The 22,920-nt window shown below is 33.7% G+C and overlaps 1 protein-coding gene and 1 non-coding gene across 7 annotated transcripts in view; one reads left to right on the top strand and one right to left on the bottom strand.

The window, feature by feature from the left end:
• The window catches only part of SENP6 (SUMO specific peptidase 6), a 140,661-nt gene that overhangs the window by 43,572 nt on the left and 74,169 nt on the right, over window positions 1–22,920 (bottom strand). For all 6 annotated transcript variants that reach the window (XM_077162264.1, XM_077162267.1, XM_077162262.1 and 3 more), the window contains 3 exons: window positions 12,031–12,176; window positions 5,161–5,548; window positions 1,086–1,315 (listed from right to left, as the gene is read on the bottom strand). In XM_077162264.1, the coding sequence (XP_077018379.1) occupies window positions 1,086–1,315; window positions 5,161–5,548; window positions 12,031–12,176 (764 nt within the window). The remainder of the gene's footprint in view (window positions 1–1,085; window positions 1,316–5,160; window positions 5,549–12,030; window positions 12,177–22,920) is intronic.
• Window positions 19,796–19,904, top strand: LOC143685368 (U6 spliceosomal RNA). Its single transcript, XR_013176611.1, has one exon. It is a non-coding gene; the product is annotated as a U6 spliceosomal RNA (small nuclear RNA).

Below are 22,920 nucleotides of genomic sequence, written 5' to 3'. Positions count from 1 at the left end.
TACACCATTGTTTGTCAATCTACTTCTCAGTCAGTGCATCCTTCAGACACCTGCCTTCATTAGGCATCATATGTATAATGTCCTATGTCCACAGTCCATCAACATTCAGTTTTAGATAATTTCATTGTCCCCAAGAGAAAGATAACCAATAAAACACACCCTCACCATTTAGGAAATCTAAACCTCCCCTTAACTTTCATTCCTTCCCACATTATTTACCCCTGGTGTTGCTGTGGTACTGCTGATGTTTTCCTGTTAAACATACCCCATAGCTTGTAATAGCATTTTTCCACCACACCCTGAACTTAAATAGTCCAAGAAGTATACCTTAAATAAAGTAGTTCATGCAAGAACTTATTTATATTTGTAGTATTAATCATACACTTAAAAAATTCTAATAGATGTTGACATACAGCTTTCTCAAAGGGCCATAAGAGCTTTCTTTCCCATCAGCAAAACAGGATTCTTGCCAGATATACATTTTAATTGGTTTTGCACGTCTGATAGGTATGCAGATATATTTAGATGTCTCTTTAATTTACACTTCCTTACTAATCTGTGTTTCTTTCATATGATAGTTTACTATTTGGGATTTTTCCTCTTCTTGCCTCTTCCCATTTTTTTTTCATTTTCTTTTTTTTCACTTATAAATGTTCTTAGACTATTACTAATATTAGAGTATTATATTTTTCCCAGATGAATGTTTTGAAATATTTATATAATAAATTAAAAAATAAAACCTAGTAAACATAACAAACAATATTACAGTAAAATAAATCTGAGTTTCTAGACTTGTTAAAATAGATTTCTTCCTGTTCACTAGGATTACACGGAAAACTGCATTTTGCTGTAAGGTTGTTATTTCTTCTTGTTGACATTCTTGAGACTTAAAACTATTACCATTTATCTTTATATGTGGTTTAACGTTCTTCCAAGTGGTATCAAGCCTCACATATATCTGGTGAATATTTCACAGAAATCCATATTTCTGTCCTATAAACACTAGCAAATTGCCCTCCAAAAATATATATATACACCCCAAGGGGACATTAATCTGAATAAATGTTGATGAATGTGAAAATTACCTGGTCTTTCATTCTTGCTTTTCTTGGTAACGTAACTGTGTTTAACTCTGAATCTGCTGGAATGCTTCTTAGTTCATGTTCTATTCTGCAGATATTTTCATTTAGTGCTGCTTCTACTTTTCCAGTGGATGGTGCTGGGGAAGAACATGCTGAATCACCAGGTTGAGGAGATATGCTCGCTCTTCTGTTAGTCCTGTCACTGTCGTCATCATCATCGCTGGACAAAATGACTATAAAGAAAATGTTCAATACTTCAACTATTTCATTTCTGCCAGTTAAAAATGTAAAATAAATCACCAAACTAGAAATACGCCAATTTGTTTTGGATCTACTTCAGATCTGATACAGTAATAAAAATGAAATTACAATTCACTCTATCTTATGAAAAGTTAAATTTGGCAAAGAATTAAAGTATTCTAAGACTTGGAATCTTTTTAAATAAAATATATAAACAGGAAATTGATTCCATACTCCCTCATTACTCACTCACAAAGCAACATATTCAACAATCAAACATGTTTATCAAGTCTGTTTCAATGCTCCAAAAAGTCTAAAGTATGAAAATAATTTAAAATAGTATGTATTTTAAAAATGTATGAAACTCCAAGTGAACAGATGACTTTATCTTACCCAGGAAATCCCTAAAAACTTAATTTGTCTTTGGGAGAACCTAGGTCAGTATCTAATGCTCAATAAATCTTGAGTGAATGAACGTGAGCAAGAACACAGTATTATGAAGGTAATTTGCTTTTATACCTTGTATTCATTACTGAACCTTGTCAAATCTACCTCTATATCACAATTCCGTAGAACCACTCACTTTTGTAATTCCTGAATTTTAATTCCTTACTCAGGTTTTAGAAAACCTATGTAATTTTACCCCTGTCTGTTTTTCCAACTTTCTCATACTCCTCACTCCTCTACTTCTTTATGCTTAAGGCACACTAGCCATTTATTCTGTTCTTCAAACACAAGCTTGTTTCTGCCTGAATTGTTTTCTATAACACTATGCACTGTCAGCAAACATTAGCTTAACTTTAAGTCGCTTTTTGATTAACCAAACAATATAAAATAAGCACACAGGAACTCACTTATTAAAAACAAATGATTTAAATGTTGTTTTTTTGTTGTGGATATTGAAAACAGTGCTTGGGCACAGAAACAGTATTCAAACTTTATACCTTGAATAAATAAACTTGTAATTTTCTTTTTTAGTAGAAACACACAAATGTTAGTTAATATTTGTTGAGTAATGTACATGTCACTGAAAGCTATCATCCCCCATATCACTCTGCTTGTCTTATTTTGTTGTCTAGTCTCAGGAGCAGATGCTAACCTTGAAACTTTTTCAGAACTGGTCTGTTTATTAATAGAAAACCTAACAGGTCTAAGCAGATTTACATGTATCTGAATTAGGACAAGGTTTTGACACTTACTGGTTATCTGCTTCAGTTTCTTCTCTGTGAAAGTAAGGACAATAATACCACCTATTTTGGGCTGTTTCAAGGATTAAAAGATTAAATATATATATAAAATATTTAGCACAATACCTGATACATATGTATACATAATTAAAAAAAATCCATGTACTGTTTAAGTTGTTTATGAAAAACCATGCAGAAATATGAACTATAAGGTAAGCCTTGGGTTCTTCTACAATTATTTTGTAGTGCTTCAGGGGCATTAAAACTCCTGTAACTACTTTATAAAAAAACTTAAAGCTCCAGTGCTATATTAAATAGGACTGTACACTACATAGCTTTTTTAAAAATTAAATTTTATTAATTTAAAATACATGGAAGTGTACTCATTGTCACTGTAACTGCAAAACAAATGGGAGACACTCCACAAAGGTATATAGTTAAAAAGCAGTTTTCATAACTACATTTATTCTTTTTATCTTTTTTTGCAAGGGCAGGCACCGGGAATCGAACCTGGGTCTCTGGCATGGCAGACAAGAACTCGCCTGCTGAGCCACGTGGCCCGCCTACTACACTTATTCTTATATATCTACAGTCCTGCCTTAGGGTCTTCATACTTACATTTCAAACTTGCTCCCATAAATATCAGCATGTCTTCCTCATGTCAATCTGTTCTCTGGTCAAAAATTACCTTATCAGACACGCCCACTCTATCCCCTACCTAAAATAGCTCCCTCCCTTCTCTTAACATTTGCCAAATGTTCCCCTCCATTCCATGGACATGTTTCACTTTTCTACATGGAATTTATCAATACCTGTGACACTGTATATTGTATTTATATTGTGACTAACCCCATAAAAAAATACTTCATGGTCAATAAACTCTTTTAATAGGAACACAAATTTAAGAATGATAAAATTTATTAAGAAAACAGATTTTGGAATTAAAAATGTTTATTTAATCAAGCACAAAAAGTCCATTTGTATGGAGTACTGAGCAAGTTACTCAATCTTTTTAAGCCTCATTTATAAAATGGGGATATTAGTACCTAACTCATATGGCTGTGAGAACAAAATTTAAATTGGCTAGTGCTTTATCACAAACAAAGGAACACAAACATACAATGAATGGTATATTTTATCATTACAATGCAACATTCTTAAAATGGAACATACTTTTCCATATAGCTTAATGGGAAATATTTAGCTTTTAACTTTTAAGCTGGGGAGTGAGTAAAATTTATGCTTTATAAATTCATGGTTTATATGGTCCTAGGTTAAGCTCTGAATAATAAACTGTTTGTGGCATCTCAGAAACAATTTATTTCTATACATGAACCTAATTCAGATACAGTACTTATTTTTACTTTGTAGCCTTATTAACTCCCAGTCCTCCTTCCTCCTAGAAATCTTTTACGATCTTAACATTTCTAGTATGACGTTCCAGCCATAGTAGTAACATCCAGTAACTGCCATTATCAAATGTCAGTATCATCATAAGCAGAGTATGCTAGCCAGGAATTATAATACAGTAATCCTTTTATAACTGAGTTCTTTTAAAAAAATGGGCTAATGTGTTGATATGCTCTGAGGTCTTTATATTAAATTGGTTTAAAACAGAACTTGACCTATATTTGAACTCAAAAAATTTCTTAATTTTTGCCATTTACCAGCTTTCAAAGTAATGACTGTAACTTTAAGCAACTTCCAAAGGTAACCAAAGGAGAGCTTTGCTTTACTTCTTTTTAATTTTGGATGAGTGTGTGTGGGTTATTATGAATACATTGATTTTAATATATTTGACATGCTTAAATTCATAGCAATTATGATTCATTTTGTGACTCAGTGCTAGTTTGGCTTCTGTATCTTTTGTCATGTCCATACTATTTTTGATTTCTTCCATGATTCCTGATATGTATATCTTGATGACCTAGGTTTATCTTGTACATTTCATGTTTCTGATCTGGAGTCAGCCATTTCTCTGAAGATCTGAGAGGGAAATGGTATTTAAAAACACAATTTGAAGCTAGGGCTGTTCATTTCTATACTAAGCACATTTACTGTCTCTGGAATTTTCTGTGGGTAAAGCCAGAAATATGTATCCTATATCAAATAGAAAATATAAAATGAGGTCATGCTATTATTTCCAATTCAAGTTTTAAGTTAAGGATTTTCATTTCTTGTGATTTTATTTTTGCATTCCTTTTTTATAACTTTGAAAATCTTCCTAGCAACAATATAATTACTTCTACTGTTGTAATTATACAACAATAATTACAATTATTGTAATTGTAATATTACCAATTTACCAACGTATGTGCTAAAAAATAACGATACCAACATTGTTAACAATAACACTAAATATGCTTAGGATATCTTTGCAGTTCTGTTTCACTTTAAATATATTTCTCTAGGGACGTACTACAATAATACTATTTTAATTTGAATTATTTTGAAATCTTCTGTGTATTCAAGCCACTAACAAGTTATACACAATCATTTCCGACTACATGGGCCAGATTTTAATCATCTACCCAAAAATCATGTTATATAACTGACTTAAGAAGTTATCTTTCAAAATGCTCACATTAAAAATACATATGAAAAAATATAGAATTGATATAAACAAATACTATACATAGTAAAATACTTACTTGGATCATTTAGGTCTGACAGGCTTGTTTTTCTTTCTTTCAGGTTTGTAATTTTGGTTATTTTTGCCCCAGGTAAAATGACTTTCCCATTAGTCTGTAAATAATTCTGTCTACTATCATCACAATTCACTATTATATCAATTGGAACCTTTCCCACACTGTTGCTGTAAAACTTCTTGATTGTTAATCCTGTATTTTGTGATTTTTGTCCTCCAGAATTCTGATGAATTGATGTTCTTAATAATGGTCCAGCAGGTTCACTCAAAGTTAGAGCTTGTCTGCAATTTCTTTGCAAATCCTTTGGAAAATTAATACCACAACTTTGGCATTTGGTCTGATTTTCTTTTTCTTTTCCACATTTTGGACAATATTCACGCTGTTCAGAAACCTTAAGTTCCAAAAGAACAAAGAAACAAGACTTTGGCATTTTATTTCAACATCAGGGAAACAAATTTAAAAATTTTCCAAATTATGTCCCTCTCTCCCCATATCATCTCCCTGCTTACCAGGAGTTCTGGCTATACCATTTTAGAATTTAGTATCAGAATGCTAAAAGGGATTTAAGACCCTCCAAGTTCAGCACTCTTCAAATTGGACTATTTGTACTCTTGGGGATACATGAAGATTTTCTAAGGCATACAGGGCAAAATAATCTTAAGGAAATCAATATATAGAATCTCAATTTCTGTTCATAATCATTCCTAAAACTGATATGAGTATGATTCTGATATCAAGGCACCACCTTCTACTACAACTGTCCTCTCACATATAAAAGGAAAGTTAAACATATCTTCCATTTGAAATCTTACAATGGTGCACTGCTCTGGGGTACAAAACCTTCCAAACTGAACAAGGGGATAATGTTGGAAAAAGGAACTGATTCTAAGGACTGGTTAACAAAAACTTTTGCAAGAGAGTTGATTTATAAGTCCTTGCTTCAAAACAAATATTTTAACAAGGGCCTAATCTAGTTTACATTTGAGAGATCTTTAAAAAAAATTTTTTTAACGGTAAAGTATGCCTTTTATGCTTTTTGGCATAAAACTTGGAAGGAGTTCCAAGTATTCAGTGTTACTACAATAAAACTTTATCCATTTTAATGTATTTATTTATGTGAACAAGGTTCTTCAGCACTTTTATCTGTAAGAAGAAAAGATATGAATAGATGTTGAACTCGATCTCAATACGTAATACACTTACCAATAGACATGAATTAATTGGGGAAAGAAGTCGTGTCTAAATAAAAAGATGCATTTCCAATAATTTTACTTTTTATTCTAATGATTGCTTATCAAACTTTGTAACAATTTATCATTTTGATCAACAATGTACTATTTATAATTAAAATAACTCATCTAGAACAAAACATTTTTTAACACTTTGAACTTTGCATCACAGGAAATAAGAAAGCAAATTAAGTATTTGTTGCTAAAATGAAATAGGATAGAATGAGGTAACATAAAGAGATGTTAAATATCAAGTTCTATGGTTTTTGGCTGCTACCAAATCCATATATGAGGTGAGTGATTTAACAATTCTATTTCAAAATGTCATTTCTTTTACTGTGTCAGGTATTACATCCTGTGTGACTAAACAGCTATAGTTAAAAATTCTTTTACATGACTGCAGAAGGACTGACTGGTATGGCAGTTACATATGATTACAAAGGTTTATGTAAATTTCAAAATTCACTGAACTGAAGTTCTGTACATTTTATTGCATGTAAATTTATATCTAAAAATTACTAAGTACCAAGCAAAATGATCAGAAGACAACAGTCCTATTTTTATTTCCTTGTTTTACAAATGAGAAAACTGACAAATTTTTACACCTTGTCTCAAATAACCAACAATAGAAAAACAAAGTCTCTGTTATATATGCAAGAATCTATCCCAGATTACAAAAAGGAATGAAGCTTTAACTAGGGCAAAGCTGAATTTAGTGGAACATCAGCTCATCATCTGAGTATATTTAGACTATTAAAAAAAGCACATTTGTTTCATTTCCCAGTGCCTGCCCATGCAAAAAGAAAAAAAAAGCATGTCTGGTTCTCGTAAGTATACAGGAGAATTCAGTTATGTTATCTCGTAGGTATTAGGTTTAAGAAATTATTTTTCCCATAACATGTTCAATAAAAGCACTCTGTGTTCAGAATGCATATTTCCTTTAACACAATTATAGGACAGATTACCTGATTCCTATATTTTAGATTATTAACAGAAAGGAAGGAAATAATGGGATATTTAAATGAAATAATAAACAATGCATGTGGCTGTCCATATCCCCATAGCACCTGAAAGGGAAACCCATTAACAAAGAAGCAGTCATTACTCATGCTTCCCTATGGTACAAATCTCTAAGAAAAGTCCAAATCCCACTAGTAAATTGAGTTTTCATGATAAGCAAATACATGTTTCCACCTGTACCTGAGTTAAAAGAATTCTGTGGCACACCCAAGAAGGTTCAAAGATGTTGATTCATGTGGGAGTCAGCTGAAAATAAAGAACTCTGACTTTAAAAATCTGAGGATATGACTAAGCTGGGCACTGATTGGCTCTAATACCATATGGTCTATAATAAAGATAAACAGGATATATTTAAATGAAAAGAACTCCATGGAAAAGCAGTATGAAAGATATTTGCTTTTATAAAACTGACATTAAAACATGTATAAAGCACATCCCTACTATTAAAATCCCCAATATTAAAGTATAGAAGGAAATATATCCTGAGCAATTAGCATATGTCTTCCATGACTAAGAAACATAAACCTTGGAATTGTTCACAACAATTAGGAACAAATATTGATCAGATGAACCAAATTAAGATAATACACGTTCATGATAAAAACTAGAGCTTATTATTAACTGAGTAATCTAAAAACTAGAATCTCAACACAGCTAGGTTACATTTAATAAAGTATATACGTAAAAAAAAAAATCATAAGAATTTTATGTCTAGTACAATTTTTTTTTCTGGAAAAGAAGACTGATTAAAGTCTTGTTTTTCCTCTCTCAATCAGTCAGTGAAAGACTTTTTTTTTGCATGGGTAGGCACTGGGAATCAGACCTGGGTCTCCAGCACAGCACCCCAGAACTCTGCCTGCTGAGTGAGAGTGGACCACCCTAGTGAAAGACTTTTATAAAATAAAATAATTCCAAATCCGATATCACATACTATCTGCCAACCTCAATAATTAAATAATGAAGCACGTTTAATAGGAATAATGAACTTCTCTTTGATAAGACACCAGTTAGGCGATAGCATTTTCATTAAACATTCTAAAGCTCTTTAATACCATTCTATAAAAGAAGGCAAAAAATCTTGGTATAAGCATTGCATTGTCTGGAAGTTCACAGACCACATATGGGGTCAAAAATCACTAATCCTGTTCAAGAAAAATAAAGATTACACAGAAGGTGACTATAAGCTATCCTTTATCTCATCTCAACTAAGCAGAGAATCAGAACAATTGGCAAGTGAGTAAAGAGTAAAAGAAGAGGGAAGATTTATTTTATTTCAGGCAGTGAAAAAATTTTGAGGCTTTCAGCTGCCATGCCCAGTGAAGGAAGGAAATTGTATCTATGGAAGAGCTTTCATCTTTTCTCCTTCTCTTTTCACCTGGGCCAAAGAGTGTGCTTGGGGATAGGGAGGTGAATGGGTGGGTTTAGAATGCCAATGTGTTGTTTTATGCCAGTCTTAGAAGGGCATGCCAGGATGTTGGTTGGTCATGCAAGGTCATGAAATGCTAGTGATCAATGAAAGGGAGGAGTAAGGGGTATGGTGTGTATGCCTTTTTTTCTGTTTTCGTTTTATTTTTCTGTTGTCTTTTTATTTCTTTTTCTGAATTAATGCAAATGTTCTAAGAAATGATCATGATGATGAACATGCAACTATGTGGTGATATTGTGAACTACTGATTATATATGTAGAATGGAATGATCACATATTAAGAATGCTTGTGTTTCCTGTAATTTTTTTAATTAATTAAAAAATAATAAAAACAAACAAACAAAAAAAAAATAGCATGCAGATATGGCCTCTCTCGAAGACCAACTCTGCAAGTAAAATCATTATCAATACATAAGACATGACATCCACGTGTCAAAGTCTCCCTGACAATGTGGGACATGACTCCCAGGGATGAGCCTGGCCCTGGCATTGTGGGATCAACAACGCGTTCCTGACAGTAAGGGCTTCGAAAAGAAATGTAACAAAATAAGGTATCAGTGGCTAAGAGAGTTCAAGAGTTAAGAGGCTATTCTGGAGGCTACTCTTATGTGGGTTTCTACTTGATATTGCTAATTGCCAAGGTTTGCCAAACCCCAATGGACATCATTCCTGTTAACCCTAAAGAAAGCCCAGAGCTCTGAGAGCCTACAAAAATTGTATGCACTTAAGTTTCCTTTTCAGAAACCTAAAACCTTCAGATGGTTCCTAGGCCAGATAAGTCCTGAAACCCAGGGATACCAGTCTCTCCAAGAACATCAACCAGTTCCATCCCCCATCTCATATCGTCAATACCCCTTTTCAACATGAAAAAAAGTTAAAAGGGGCATAACCCAAATATCCCCTAAAGACTGAAGAAGGGTCAAAAGAGAAGGAGAAGTTATAAAAGAGAAATCAAGATTTAACAAATGAGTATGACTACGGAATCATTATACTGATATTTCTTTTTAGTCTCCAGCATATTAGAGCAGCTAGAAGGAAAAACCTGAGACGGTGGAACTACAACTCATAGCAAACTTTGAAATCTGTTCTACAACTACTTGTTAAAATGTACTTCTAAATTTATTGCTTTTGTATATATATTCCACAATAAACTATGCTAAGACATAAAAAAAAGAGAATTCTGGTTGAAAGGAAAGGACACTAGATAACAGATTGAAGCCCCATGAAGAAAGAAAGATCTTCAGTGAGGATAATGAAATGGGTAAATATGAATGCTCCTACTATTGTATAATTGATTAATTGATTTGTAACTCTACTTTTCACTTCCTACAGGTCCAAAAAGTGAATGCATAAAATGTAATGACAAATCTGTGGTTTTGAATTCATAATACATAAGCATGTAATTTGTGATAAGAATTACATGAAGTTGGATGAACAGAGGGAGTACAGGTACATTGCTGGTGTATATTATTGATGTTAAATTGGTATCAAAGCAAACAAGAGTGTTACAGATTTAGGATGTTAAATTGAAGGCCCATGGTAACCACAAAGAAAGTATCAGAGAACATGCATGCTAATAGAGAACTGAAGTACACTTTGCCAAGGGCAGGGTCAGGAGGAATGGGGAGTTAATGTACAATGGGCATAGGGCTTTTCTTTGGGGAGATGGGAGAGATGGGAAGATTTTAGTAATAAAAAGTAGTGAGGGTATCACACACACACAAAAAAGTGGGAATGGCTAAAATAAACACCTGGTGTTGTTTATTGGAGTCATTAGTGTGAACTTATGGATTTTACTGTGTATAAATATTAGTATGTACACACACATATTTCCTAGCTCTGTCCACTAAAAGGACCTAGAAATGACATCCCAGTAGCAATGAGCACAATTAGTGTCCAAATAATCTTCACACCACTTAAAAGAACAATGGCTCCTTGAAGAAATGCACGATTATAGGACTGGAAGAGGAAAAATAAAAGATGAGAACAGAACAACTTCTTGGGCAAAAAAATGAGGAATTGCTCAAAGAATGATGGGAATATGTCAGGAAGAAATAGGAGCCAAATTGAAGGGGTTCCCATGGTTCAAGTCTGGGACAATCTGAGCATCAAAATAAATAACGCTAGTTATGGACTATCAACCTTTGAGTAAAATAAGAATCTATGAGTCCATGCTGATGTAAATAAATGAGTACACCAGTAAATGAGAGATTAAAGGAAAGCTCTACCTTCCAGTAGAAGTCTTATTAATAAATGAACATAAAAGTACCTATTAAATAAAACTTTAGAGCAGAGAAGCCCAGAAGAGAACTATATCAAGAAAAAGTTAATACCAGCAATAACGTGAAAATCAGCATGTGCCTCCTGATATGATACGAGACATTCTTGAAAAATGTATAAATAATGAAGAAATATCAGACAAATCCAACTTGAAGAAGTCTACAAAAAGAGGGCTCTATACATCTCACAAACATCAAGCTTATGAAAGACAAGGGAAGACTAAGGAATTAAGACTAAAAGTTCATGACAATTAAATGCAATGTGATCTTGAATTGGAATCTATACTAATAAAGGATATTATTTAGATGAAATATGAACAGCGTTTATGGATTAATATAATATTGGAACAATCTAAATTTCCTGATTTGAATGTTAAACTCTGGTTATGTAAATATTAAGAGTTAGATGGGCATAATGTTGGTAATTTATACTTGAATGGTGCAGAAACACACAAACACAAACATACACAGAAGGGGGTAGGAAGGGAAGAGGAGCAGGAGAAAGAAGGTAAAGGGAGGGCAATAAAGCAAATCTGGAAAATCAGAGACTCTAGAAGGATATGAAATATACCCTTTCTATTATTTTTTCACCTTTCTGAAAATTTATAATCATTTCAAAAAAATTTGTGGTTAAGAGGAATTATTTGGAGTGTGTTGCAGGAAGGTACTGATAAACTCTTTTCAGAAAAAAGAATATCCTACATTTTGTACAGGTAAAAAAAATTTTATATATTTTTTGCTTTTATATCTGGAAGTAGAAATGTATGCCTAAATAACTTCGCTTGGAAGAAGAAAGTAGAAATGTATGCCTAAATTAACTTCGCTTGGAAGTTAATTTAGTCCTTTGATAAAAGTTCATCTAGAAAATATTAATAAAAGTAATATTTGATTAGCAACAAAGAATAATTTCTCTACCCACCTCTAAATGGGTTAAACATTTTTTTGAAGCAGGAGAAAGAGGAGGAGTAGACTGATATGAACTATAGTGACGTTTCTGTTGCACTTTCCTCTTAATTTCAGGCTCCAGGTGTGATTCAGAGTCTTCTGTCTTCTTCATTATACGTTCTAACAGAAGGAGGAAAAACAAAATTAATGAAAATAAATTTTATAAATTCCTAATGATCAATGAAAACCTACTATTTTTTAAGTTTTAGTTAAAACTAAGCTGGTATTTCAACAACTACAATACAGAACACCCAGAATTTTAAGTCAGAGCTGGTCATACTCTGGACATTCTTGTCTACTTTTCCCTCCTCAGATTCTCCATGTTGTGGACCACTTCATAAGGTATACCAATATTCTATAAAGCTCATTTCTGTGCTACTAATGCCACAGAACCACTTTCTGCACTAAACCACACATATCCTTCTTTTCAAGTTAACTATCCTTAGATTAGTAATGAGAAAATTTTGAATTCAAACATTGGGTACAACTGCTTAGATAAAAGAAATTAAACTAATCCCAACTTAATGGTTTTACGTCCAAGAAATAAAGAAGAATTTTCCTCATTATTTTTCAATGTAAGTTTAATAATTTTCATTAGAGATATAGTTAGAATTTTAAAATGGTTTGGAAAACTTCAAAACAGACTAAGTTATCATACTACATTTGCTCTCTTGATTATCAGCAAAATTTTACATTTGTAAGGGGCCAAGCACATGTTTCTAAAGCAAAAATCAAGGAAATTGCAAACCAAAATGCCCTACTTGCACAATGCCAAGCTTGTTAAACACCTCTTTTTTCCTATCTTTAGTGTTCCTTCATCTTTTTACTTTCAAAATAAGAGAAACAAAAATTAACGTTAATATTTCTGAGTTTCATATACAATACTGTCTTAAGAAGCATATATAATTATTTTTTGTAGAGTAATTACACAGTTTCACTAAGTGATTACCATCTTCTCTGCTTTTGAACAGTTCTATCAACCTTATCCTGGACACCAAAATTCTAAAAATTTAAGTGATTGTCAACTGTTTTTGAACAGTTCTATCAACCTTATCCTGGACACCAAAATTCTAAAAATTTAAGTGATTGTCAACTGTTCCTTATCCCTCCTTTCTCTCATTCAAGTGAATTCTACTTTCTAATCATTCTTAAATTCACTCCCTCCTGTCCAATCACATTGCTACTATAGTTCAGATGCTTATCCCTTGCCTAAACTGACCTCAAACAACTCCAACTTTGTTCCTTTCAAATTCTTTCCCAGTGCTGCCAAATACATCTTCAAACACAAAAATGTGACTGTGCTATTCTAATGTCTAAAATGTTTCAATGATTTGAGTAGCTAAGCTAAAAACTCACTACTTAGGATACAAAAGTTCAACTGATGCTCTTCAAAAAGGTGCATTTGTTCTGGGTGTTTTCTCTTTCACCATGGACATAAACTATTCTCTTTACTATCTTTTTTCTATCTATCTGGTGAATTTAAACCTTTCTTTGCTAAGGAAGGAGACAGACAAATGAGACGTCCTCGTAATTGAAAACTTGTGTTTCAAAGGACTTTGTCAAAAGGGTGAAAAGGCAGCTGAAACAATTGGAGAAAATATTTGAAAACCTCGTATCTGATAAGGGTTTGATATCCAGAATTTGTAAAGAAATCCTACAACTCAACAATAAAAAGACAAACAACCCAATTATAAATGGGCAAAAGACATGAACAGACATTTCTCTGAAGAGGAAATACAAATGGCTAAAAATTACATGAGAAGTTTCAGCTTCACTAGCTATTACGGAAATGCAAATCAAAACCACAATGAGACATCATTTCACACCTAATAGAACAACTGCTATTAAACAAGAAACCACAAGTGTTGGAGAGGATGTGAAAACCTATTCGCTGCTGGTGGGAATGTAAAATGGTACAGCCACGATGGGGAACAGTGTGGTGGTTCTTCAGGCAGCTAAGTATAAAGTTGACTTTTGACCTGGCAATCCCACTACTAGGTATACCCAGAGATCTGAAAGCAGGGATGTGAACAGGCATTTGCACACCATGTTCACATTGGCATTATTTACAATTGCCAAAAAACGGAAACAATCCAAGTATCCATCAACAGATGAGTAGATAAACAAATGTTAATACGATGGAATTTTATTCAACAGTAAGAAGAAAGGAAGTCCTGAAGCAAGTGACAATACAGAAGAACTTTAAGGATATGTTAATGAAATAAGTCAGACACAAAAGGATAAATAGTATCTGATCTCATCAATACGAACTAATTACAATATGTGAACTCATGGATGTAAAATCTAGAATACAGGTTACCAGGGGAAGGAATGAGGCTAGAGAATGGGGAGCAGTTGTTTAATATGTACAGAATTTTTAACTAGGTTGAACTTAAATGTTTGCAATTGGAAAGAGGTGATAGTAGGACATTATTGTGAGAATTAGCAGTGCTGAATTGTGGGTGAATGAGGCGGAAAGAGGAAGTTTAGATTCATGAATATCATCAGAAGGAAAGGTGGAAATTAAAACATGAGAATGTATAATACAGTGAATCCTGTGGTAGACGATGACCATGATTAACCATACAAATATTAAAAAGTTCTTTCAAAAGAATAACAAATGTATGACTATTACAAGGAGTTAATAATAGAGGGGTTGGGGCTTGCTGTTATGAAAGCTACTCCTGCAAAGGAAAAGCTAAGCCTACTTATGATTATGCCTAAGAGCCACCCTCAGAGAACCTCTTTTGTCACTCAGATGTGGCCTCTCTAAGCCCACTCAGCAGATAAACTCACTGCCCTCTCATCTATGTGGGACATTGCTCCCAGGGATGAGCCTGGACCTGGCATCATGGGATTGAGAAAACCTTCTTGACCAAAAAGTGAAAGAGAAATGAAATAAAACAGAAGTTTCAGTAGCTGAGAGATTTCAAATACAGTTGGGAGGCCATTCTGGTGGTATTCTTATGCAGTACATAGATATCCCTTTAAAATTTTTGGTGTATTGGAGTAGCTAGAGGGAAATACCTGAAACTGCTGAACTGTATTCTAGTATGCCATGAAGATGATGGCATAACAATATAGCTGTTACAGTGTGACTACATGATTGTGAATACCTTGGCTGACAATCCTTTTGTCAAAAAAAAGTTGACTTTTGACTCAGTAATCCTGCTACTCAGTATTCAGCACCCGCATCAATATAGGTACCCTTTCTCCAGTATATGGACAGATCAGTACAAAAATAAAGACAAAAATAAAAATAATAGGATGGGATGAGGAATATGTTAAGTTTTAGGTGTTCTTTTTTACTTTTATTTTTATTCTTATTTTTACTTTTTTTTGGAGAAATGAAAATGTTCAAAAATCTATTCTGATGATGAATACACAGCTTTATGATACTGTGAATCACTGATTGCATACTTCGGCAGATGAGCGTTCTACCACTAAACCACCTGTGTACCCCTTTTTCTCTTATTTTTTCATCGTACACTCTGGATGATTATGTGGTGTGTGAATATATATCTCAATAAAATTGCATTAAAAATACAGGGGTATATGGGGAACATGTACCTACTGAAAACTATAGACTATAGTTAACAGTCATATCAATAATCTTCTTTCATCAGTGGTAACAATTTACCACACCAATACTATGGGTCAATAACAGTGGGAGTATAAGGGGTATGGGATGTTTGGGGTTTTCTTTTTTATTTTTATTTCTTTTTCTGGAGTATTGAAAATGTTCTAAAATGGATCACGGTGATGAATGCACAACTATTTGATAATACTGTGAGCCACTGACTGTATACAACAGATGCTTTCTATGGTGTATGATTATACTTAATAAATTGCATTAAGGAAAAAAACTGGGGAAAAAAGTGGAAGAACTGTCAATGGTCTTCCGTAAGCGGCTGCAAAATTTTACACTGTCACCAACAATGAATGTGTCCCTATTTCTCCACAACTTCCTCAACACCTGCTATTTTCTATTATTTTTAATAGCAGCAATTCTAATGGATGTGAAATGGTATTTCATTGTGGTTTTGATTTGCACCCTCCTAAGGGCTACTGATATTAAATACAATTTCATGTGCTTTCTGGCCATTTGTATATCTTCATTAGAGAGATGTTTAACTCCTTTGCCCCTTTTAAAAACTGGGATACTTGTGTTTTTGTTGTTATCTAAGGATTTCTGTATATATTCTGGATATTAAACCATCATCAGATATCTGGTTTCAAAATATTTTCTCCCACTGTGTAGATTTTACTTTCATGATAGTTCTTTGAGGTTCAAATGTTTTAAATTTTGATGCGTGTACTGGTTTGAAACTGTTAGGTACCCCAGAGAAGACATGTGGTTTTCCCTAATCCAATCTCATGGGGGCAAATCTATTGTCTGGGGTGGTGGCAGGAGCTTTGATTGGATTACTTCCTTGGGCTTGTGGCATGGCCAGGTATGGGTGTAACCTTTTGATCAGATGGAGATGAGACTCTGCCCCATTTAAGGTGGGTCTTGATTAGTACTAGAGTTCTTTAAAAAGGAAAACATCATGGAGAGACCCAAAGTCGACAGACAGAGATGTTTAGAGATACAGAAAGAAAATACCGCCAGGGAAGTTGTTTGAAACCAGAAGCTGAAGGACCAGCAGACACCAGCCATGTGCCTTCCCAACTGTTAGAGGTGTTCTGGGTGTTATCTGCTTTTCTTGAGTCAAGGTAGTCCTCTCTGGATGTCTTAGTCTGTACATTTTTATGGCCTTAGAATGGTAAACTTGTAACTTAATAAATTTCCTTTATAAAAGCCAACCCACTTCTGGTACATTGCATTCCAAAAGCATTAGCAAACTAAAACAGTGTAACTATTCTTTCCCAAGTAAGTAGTCTTTGCCACCTGCCAAGAATCAGTTGGCCATAAATGTGAAGGTTGAATTCTCAATTCAGTTACACTGGTCCATGTTTGTCCTTGCACCATTACCATGCTCTTTGGATTTGTGTGGCTTTGTAATACATTTTACAATGGAAATATCATCCAACTTTATTCTTTTAAAAGATGGCTTTAGCTATTTAGGGCCCCTTGCCCTTCCATACAAATTGATGATTGGCTTTTCCATTTTTGAATAGAAAATTGTTGGAAATTTGATTGGGATGGCAATGAATCTATAAATTGCTTTGGGTAGGACTGATATCATAATGATGCTAAACCTTCAATCCATGAACATGGAATGTCTTCCATTTATTTAGGTCTTCTTTTAGTTCTGTTAGAAATGTTTTGTAGTTCTGTGGGTACAAGTCCTTTACATTTTTGGTTAGGTTTGATTCTTTTAGTTGCTATTGCAAATGGAATTTCCTTCTTGATTTCTTCTTCCAATTGTTTACTGCATGTGTAAAGAAGCACTACGGACTTGGGGTGTTAATCCTGTACTTTGCAGAATTCATTTATTGGCTCCTGGAGCTTCTTGGAGATTTTACATAATTTTCACATAATCTGCCAATAGAAAGTTTTACTTCTTCCTTTCCAATTTGGATGCTTTTATTTCTTTTTCTTGCCTAACTGCTTCAGCATGAACTTCCAGTACAATGCTGAATAACAACGGTGACAGTGGGCATCCTTGTCTTGTTTCTAATTTTAGAGAGAAAGCTTTCAGTCTTTCACCATTAAGTAGGAAGTTAACTGTGGGCTTTTTGTATATACACTTTATCCTGTGAGAATGTTTCCTTCTATTTCTAGTTTTCTAAATGCTTTTGTCAAGAATGGCTGTGGATTTTGTCAAATCCTTTTCTGCATCAACTGAGATGGTCATGTGGTTTCTGAAATTCATTGTTAATGTTATGTATTACATTAGTTGATTTTCTTATTTAGAACCAACCTTGTATACCAGGAATAAATCACTTTTGATAATGGTGCATAATTCTTTTAATATGCTGTTGGATTCAGTTTGCTAGCATTTTGTTGAGGTTTTGCATCTATATTCATAAAAGATATCGGTCTGCCATTTTATTCTCTTACAGTACCTTTAAACTGGCTTTGATCTGAGGGTGATTTTGGCCTCATAGAATGAATTAGGGAGTGTGAAGCTTGTTGGTCCTGGACTTTTCTTTCTTAGGAAGTTTGAGATTATGGATTAATCTCAAATTGTTTTTTTGAGATGTTCTATTTCTTCTTGAGTCAATTTAGGTAGTTTGTGTGTTTCTAAGAATTTGTTCATTTCATTTAGGCTATCTAATTTACTGGCACAGAGTTGTTTATAGCATCTTCTTATAGCTATTTTTATTTCAGCAGAGTTGGTAGCAATACCCCCCTTTTCATTTCTGATTTCAGTCACTTTCATTAATGCTCCTTTTATGTTTATTTGATTCTTTTATGTTGTACCATATTGAGTGCCTTGTCATTTTTACTTGGGTATTTTTTTCACCTATTTTCCTGTGGCTACCATGGGGTTAGATTTAACATCCTAAACATATAACAATCATATTTGGTTTGATACAAACTTAAGTTCAACAGCAGGCTCATATACTTTCCCTATACTCTTATGTCCCTGTACCTTTTTTTTCAGTACTTGTTACTACTTCTTTCTTTGAACACTGCATGACAAAAACATAGTATTTTCAGTACTTTTTATGATTTTCATTTTAGCACCTGTAGGAAGTAACAAGTGGAGTTACATATCAAGCAATTCTCTACAATAATATTAGCATTTATAATTACTCAAATGTTTACCTTTACAACTAGTCTTTATTTCTTTATGTTGCTTTGAACCACTGTGTGGTATTCTTTCCTATCAGTCTGAAGATCTCCCTTTAGTTTTGTTTGTAGGGCAGTTTTAGTGGTAATGAACTCCCTTAGCATTTGTTTTTCTGAAAATGTCTTAATCTCTCCCTCATTTTTCATATCCTTTTTTTTTTTTGTCTGGCCAAGCACCAGGAATCAAACCCAGTCTCCAGCACAGCTGGCAAGAACTCTGCCCCTTCTCCCTCATTTTTGAAAGAAAGTCTTACAGATATAAAGTTATTGACTGGCAGTTGTTTTCTTTCAGCATTTTACGTATTTCAACCTACTGGATTCTTGTCTCCATGGTTTCTGATGAAAAATCAGCAGTCGATCTAATTGTGACTCTCTTTTATATAACTAGTGCTTTTCTCTTGGAGCTTTCAGAGCTTTCTCCTTGTCCTTGGCATTTGGTAGTGTGGTCAATGTATGATGGGATGTTCTTATCTTTCTTTGATTATTCCTTCTCTCCCTTTCTTCTCTTTTGGGAGTTTCATAATGTGTATATCAGTCCACTTGATGGTATCCCAAAGGTGTCTTAGGCTATTTTCTCTTTTAATATTTTTTTCTTCTTTCTCCTTCTTAGACTAACTCATTTAAAGTGTTATAGCCTCAGATTCACTGAATCGTTCATCTGTAGGCTCCCATCTGTGCCTGAAACCCTCCTGGACATTTTTCATTTCAGTTATTATCTTCAACTAGAGCACTTTTGTTTGGCTCCTTTTTCAAATTTTTATCTTCTAAGATTCTTTATATTGCTCATTCATTGCTTTTTTCTGATATCCTTTAGTCCTTTCTCTGTATTTTTCCTCATCCCCTTAAGCATTTTTTAAATCAATTAATTAATTAATTTATATTACATGGACAGGCACTGGGAAACGAACGCAGGTCTCTAGCATGGCAGGCGAGAACTCTGCCACTGAGCCAACATTGCCCACCCATTTAAGATCACTTTTTTGAATGACTTTGTTCTGTACTGCTCGCTTCAACAGCACATATACTAAAATTGGAATGATAAAGAGAAGTTAGCATGGTCCCTGTGCAAGGATGACATGCAAATTCGTGAAGTGTTCCATATTTAAAAAAAAATGACTTTGTTCAGTATGTCCATATTCTCGTTTTCTTCACTGCTTTTTTTCTGGATTTTTGGCCTCTTCCTTTGGATGGGCCATCATTTCCTGCGTTGTTTAGCCTGTACTCTTTTGTTGCATACTGTACATTTTAATATTTTAAAGTGTTAATTCTGGGATTTATTCCCTGGGATGTCTTTTTCTTGATTTTCTAACTAGCTGGTAATAAGACAAGAGATTTTCTTGAGCTTCGTCCCTTTTATCAGAAAGTTCTACCTAAGACAAATGTTGTGAGCAGGGTTTTCCCCGTATTTCTGGTCCTCTGTCTTATCCTGGGCTTTTTTGTTTCTTAGTTGTTTTAGAGTTACCCAGGTAGCCTGGTGATTTGAAACAGTAATATATCCCAGAAAAGACCATGTTCTTTTAATCCATTTCTGTAAGTGCAGACCTGTTGTAGGTTAAGTTATTGGTTTTGGTTAAGTTATTTCAATGGAGATGTGACCTGCCCCATTCAAGATGCTTCTTAATTCTTTTATTGGAATCCTTTATGAAAGGACGAATGACAGAAAAAGCCCAGCAGGCTCAGAGAAACCCCAGAGGAGCTGAGCAACAAGGACAAAACCACAGAAGCTAGGAGAGGAAACCACTGAAGCCAAAAATTGAAAGCAATGAGAAGGATCAACAGAAGCCAGTCATGTGTCTTCCCATATGACAAAGGTGTCCCAAATGCTGGCAGAATTCCTTCAGAGAAGATATTGTCTTGTTGATGCCTTAATTTGGACATTTTTGTGGTCTTAGAACTGTAAATTTTTAAGCTAATAAATACCTATTGTAAAAGCCAACCCAGTCTTGGTATTTTGCATTCTGGAACCTTTAGCAAATGGAAACAGATTTGGGTATCAGAAGAATGGGGTTGAGATGCAAATACCAAAAATCCTGGAATGGCTTTATAAATGGATAAGGGAAATATTTTGGAAGAACTGTGAGAGGCTTGAAAGAAAAGAACTATATTGCTCTGAAGAGACTATTGGTAGAAATATGGATGCTAAAGGTACTTCAAATGAGGCCTTAGACAGAAATGATGTATGCATCATTGCACACTAGAGGTGAGAAGATCCTTCTTTTAAAGTGGGAGGTAACATAAGAGAACTTCCTGCTGGAATAATACTATTTGAACTGTATCTCCACAGAAGTTTTAGGTTAGGAAAGTACATGCATTTGTGAAAATTTATTAAAGTACACAGTTAAGATTTGTGCATTTTGTACACTTAAGATGTATGCACACTGCACTGCATAAAAATTTTACTTCAAAAGAAAACCATAAACAAATGTTAATCTATAGCTGATGATATACCTGCTGAAGTTTTATGAGTGAAGAGTACTGGTGCCTGCAATTTACTCTAAAATGCGCCAAAAAGTTAAGATGAATTCATGTATGAAGAGATGAGTAGATATGATATAAAGCAAGTAAAGCGTTAAAAAGTAGGACCTAAATGATAGACATATGTCTGTTCACTGTAAAAGTTTTTCAACTTTTCTGCATTAAAAGTTTGGGAGAGGATGAGGAATGTTCGTCTTTGAGAATCTGATTCTATATTACTAATATGTTGAAAAATAAATGGCCAGAGAATATGACTGAACAGAATATGATTCAATATGATTGAATAATTGAAAAGCAAATACATAACAAACATATCTGTTATGTATTTGCTTTAAAATTACTTTTACAATCTTTCAAAAGAGAATGATAAACTAGAAAAATTACTGGTTTTCACCATCACAGAGCTGCTGCTATGAATGATTTTCAATATAAAATAAAACAAAAGTCATATATTACATTCTTATCACAAACTTTCTAAAACTCACTTTTAGCTCTATAGTATAACTTTGCCCTAAGAATTTAATAAGAAATTCTTTACCATGAGGAAAAGATCATTTCACAACGTGATAAACAACCTACCTCCCCAGCTTCATCTCTGACTATCCTTCACCCTATAATTTAACCAAATGTTATATACTCAAATAGGACAAACACTTTCATACCTGTTATGTCTTTGGATTCTGTTCTCATCAGCTACAAAGCTTTTTCTCCCCTATTTGGTCTGTCAAACTCCAGTAAGTCAAAACTCAGTATTATTCATTTTTGTGAGGACTAAACCCCACAAAAAGGGTCAGAGATCACATCTCTCCTCTTCATGACAGCAAATGTTTTGCAATTGCTTCTATTATAGTCCTTCCAAACTGCATAGCAATGTGTTTAAAAGTCTGTGTTCTTCCTAGTCCTTGAGTTTCCCAAAACAGACACTGTTACAGTATGGGGTGGGGGGTGGGTGGGAGTGGGAAGAGTGTTTCAAGGCAAACTTGAATTACTAAATCACAGCCAACTTTGTAAGATATGGTCGAAAAACGTGCAAAATTAGATACTAAAAAATAAATCAAATAAACAAAAAAAATACAACATTTATAAAACATAAGGAAAAAATTACAGCTGAAATCACCATGCATTTTATTAAATACCATCTTAGGATCTTTGAACATACACCCAAATACAACTGAGGGAAAACAAAGTCGATAAATGAGAGAATACAATTAAGAACAAAAATAATTTAATGCAGAAAAAAGTAAATAAAAATAAACCTAGAAGTACTTTTAGAAGGTAAAGGTGAATATATTCAGAATTTCAGGGTGGGAAAAGTTTTACTAAATATGACCCTAAAAATGTAAACCTAACCTTAAAAACAAATAGATGTGACTATACCAAAATCAAAATGTGCTATCTGACAACAGCAAAAAAAGGTAACAGAAAAACAACAAAATGGAAAGGTATGTATATGAGAGAGGACAAAGAGTTGCTATTCTCAATTTATAGTATTATATTAATCATAATATTTACATTGAAACCAACTTAAATTATGTGCATACATAAGGAGCCATTATGCATTCATTAAAAAATGATTAAAGAGATTTGGCTTATATTATTTTTTTAAAAAGTCTATGATGGATAAACTCAACAATCTGATTTGTAAAC

This window comes from Tamandua tetradactyla, chromosome 5 (genome assembly GCF_023851605.1).
Source record: "Tamandua tetradactyla isolate mTamTet1 chromosome 5, mTamTet1.pri, whole genome shotgun sequence".
Lineage (NCBI taxonomy): Eukaryota > Metazoa > Chordata > Mammalia > Pilosa > Myrmecophagidae > Tamandua > Tamandua tetradactyla.
The sequence above is the reverse complement of the archived record's forward strand: the minus strand, read 5'-3'. Positions and strand labels throughout refer to the sequence as shown.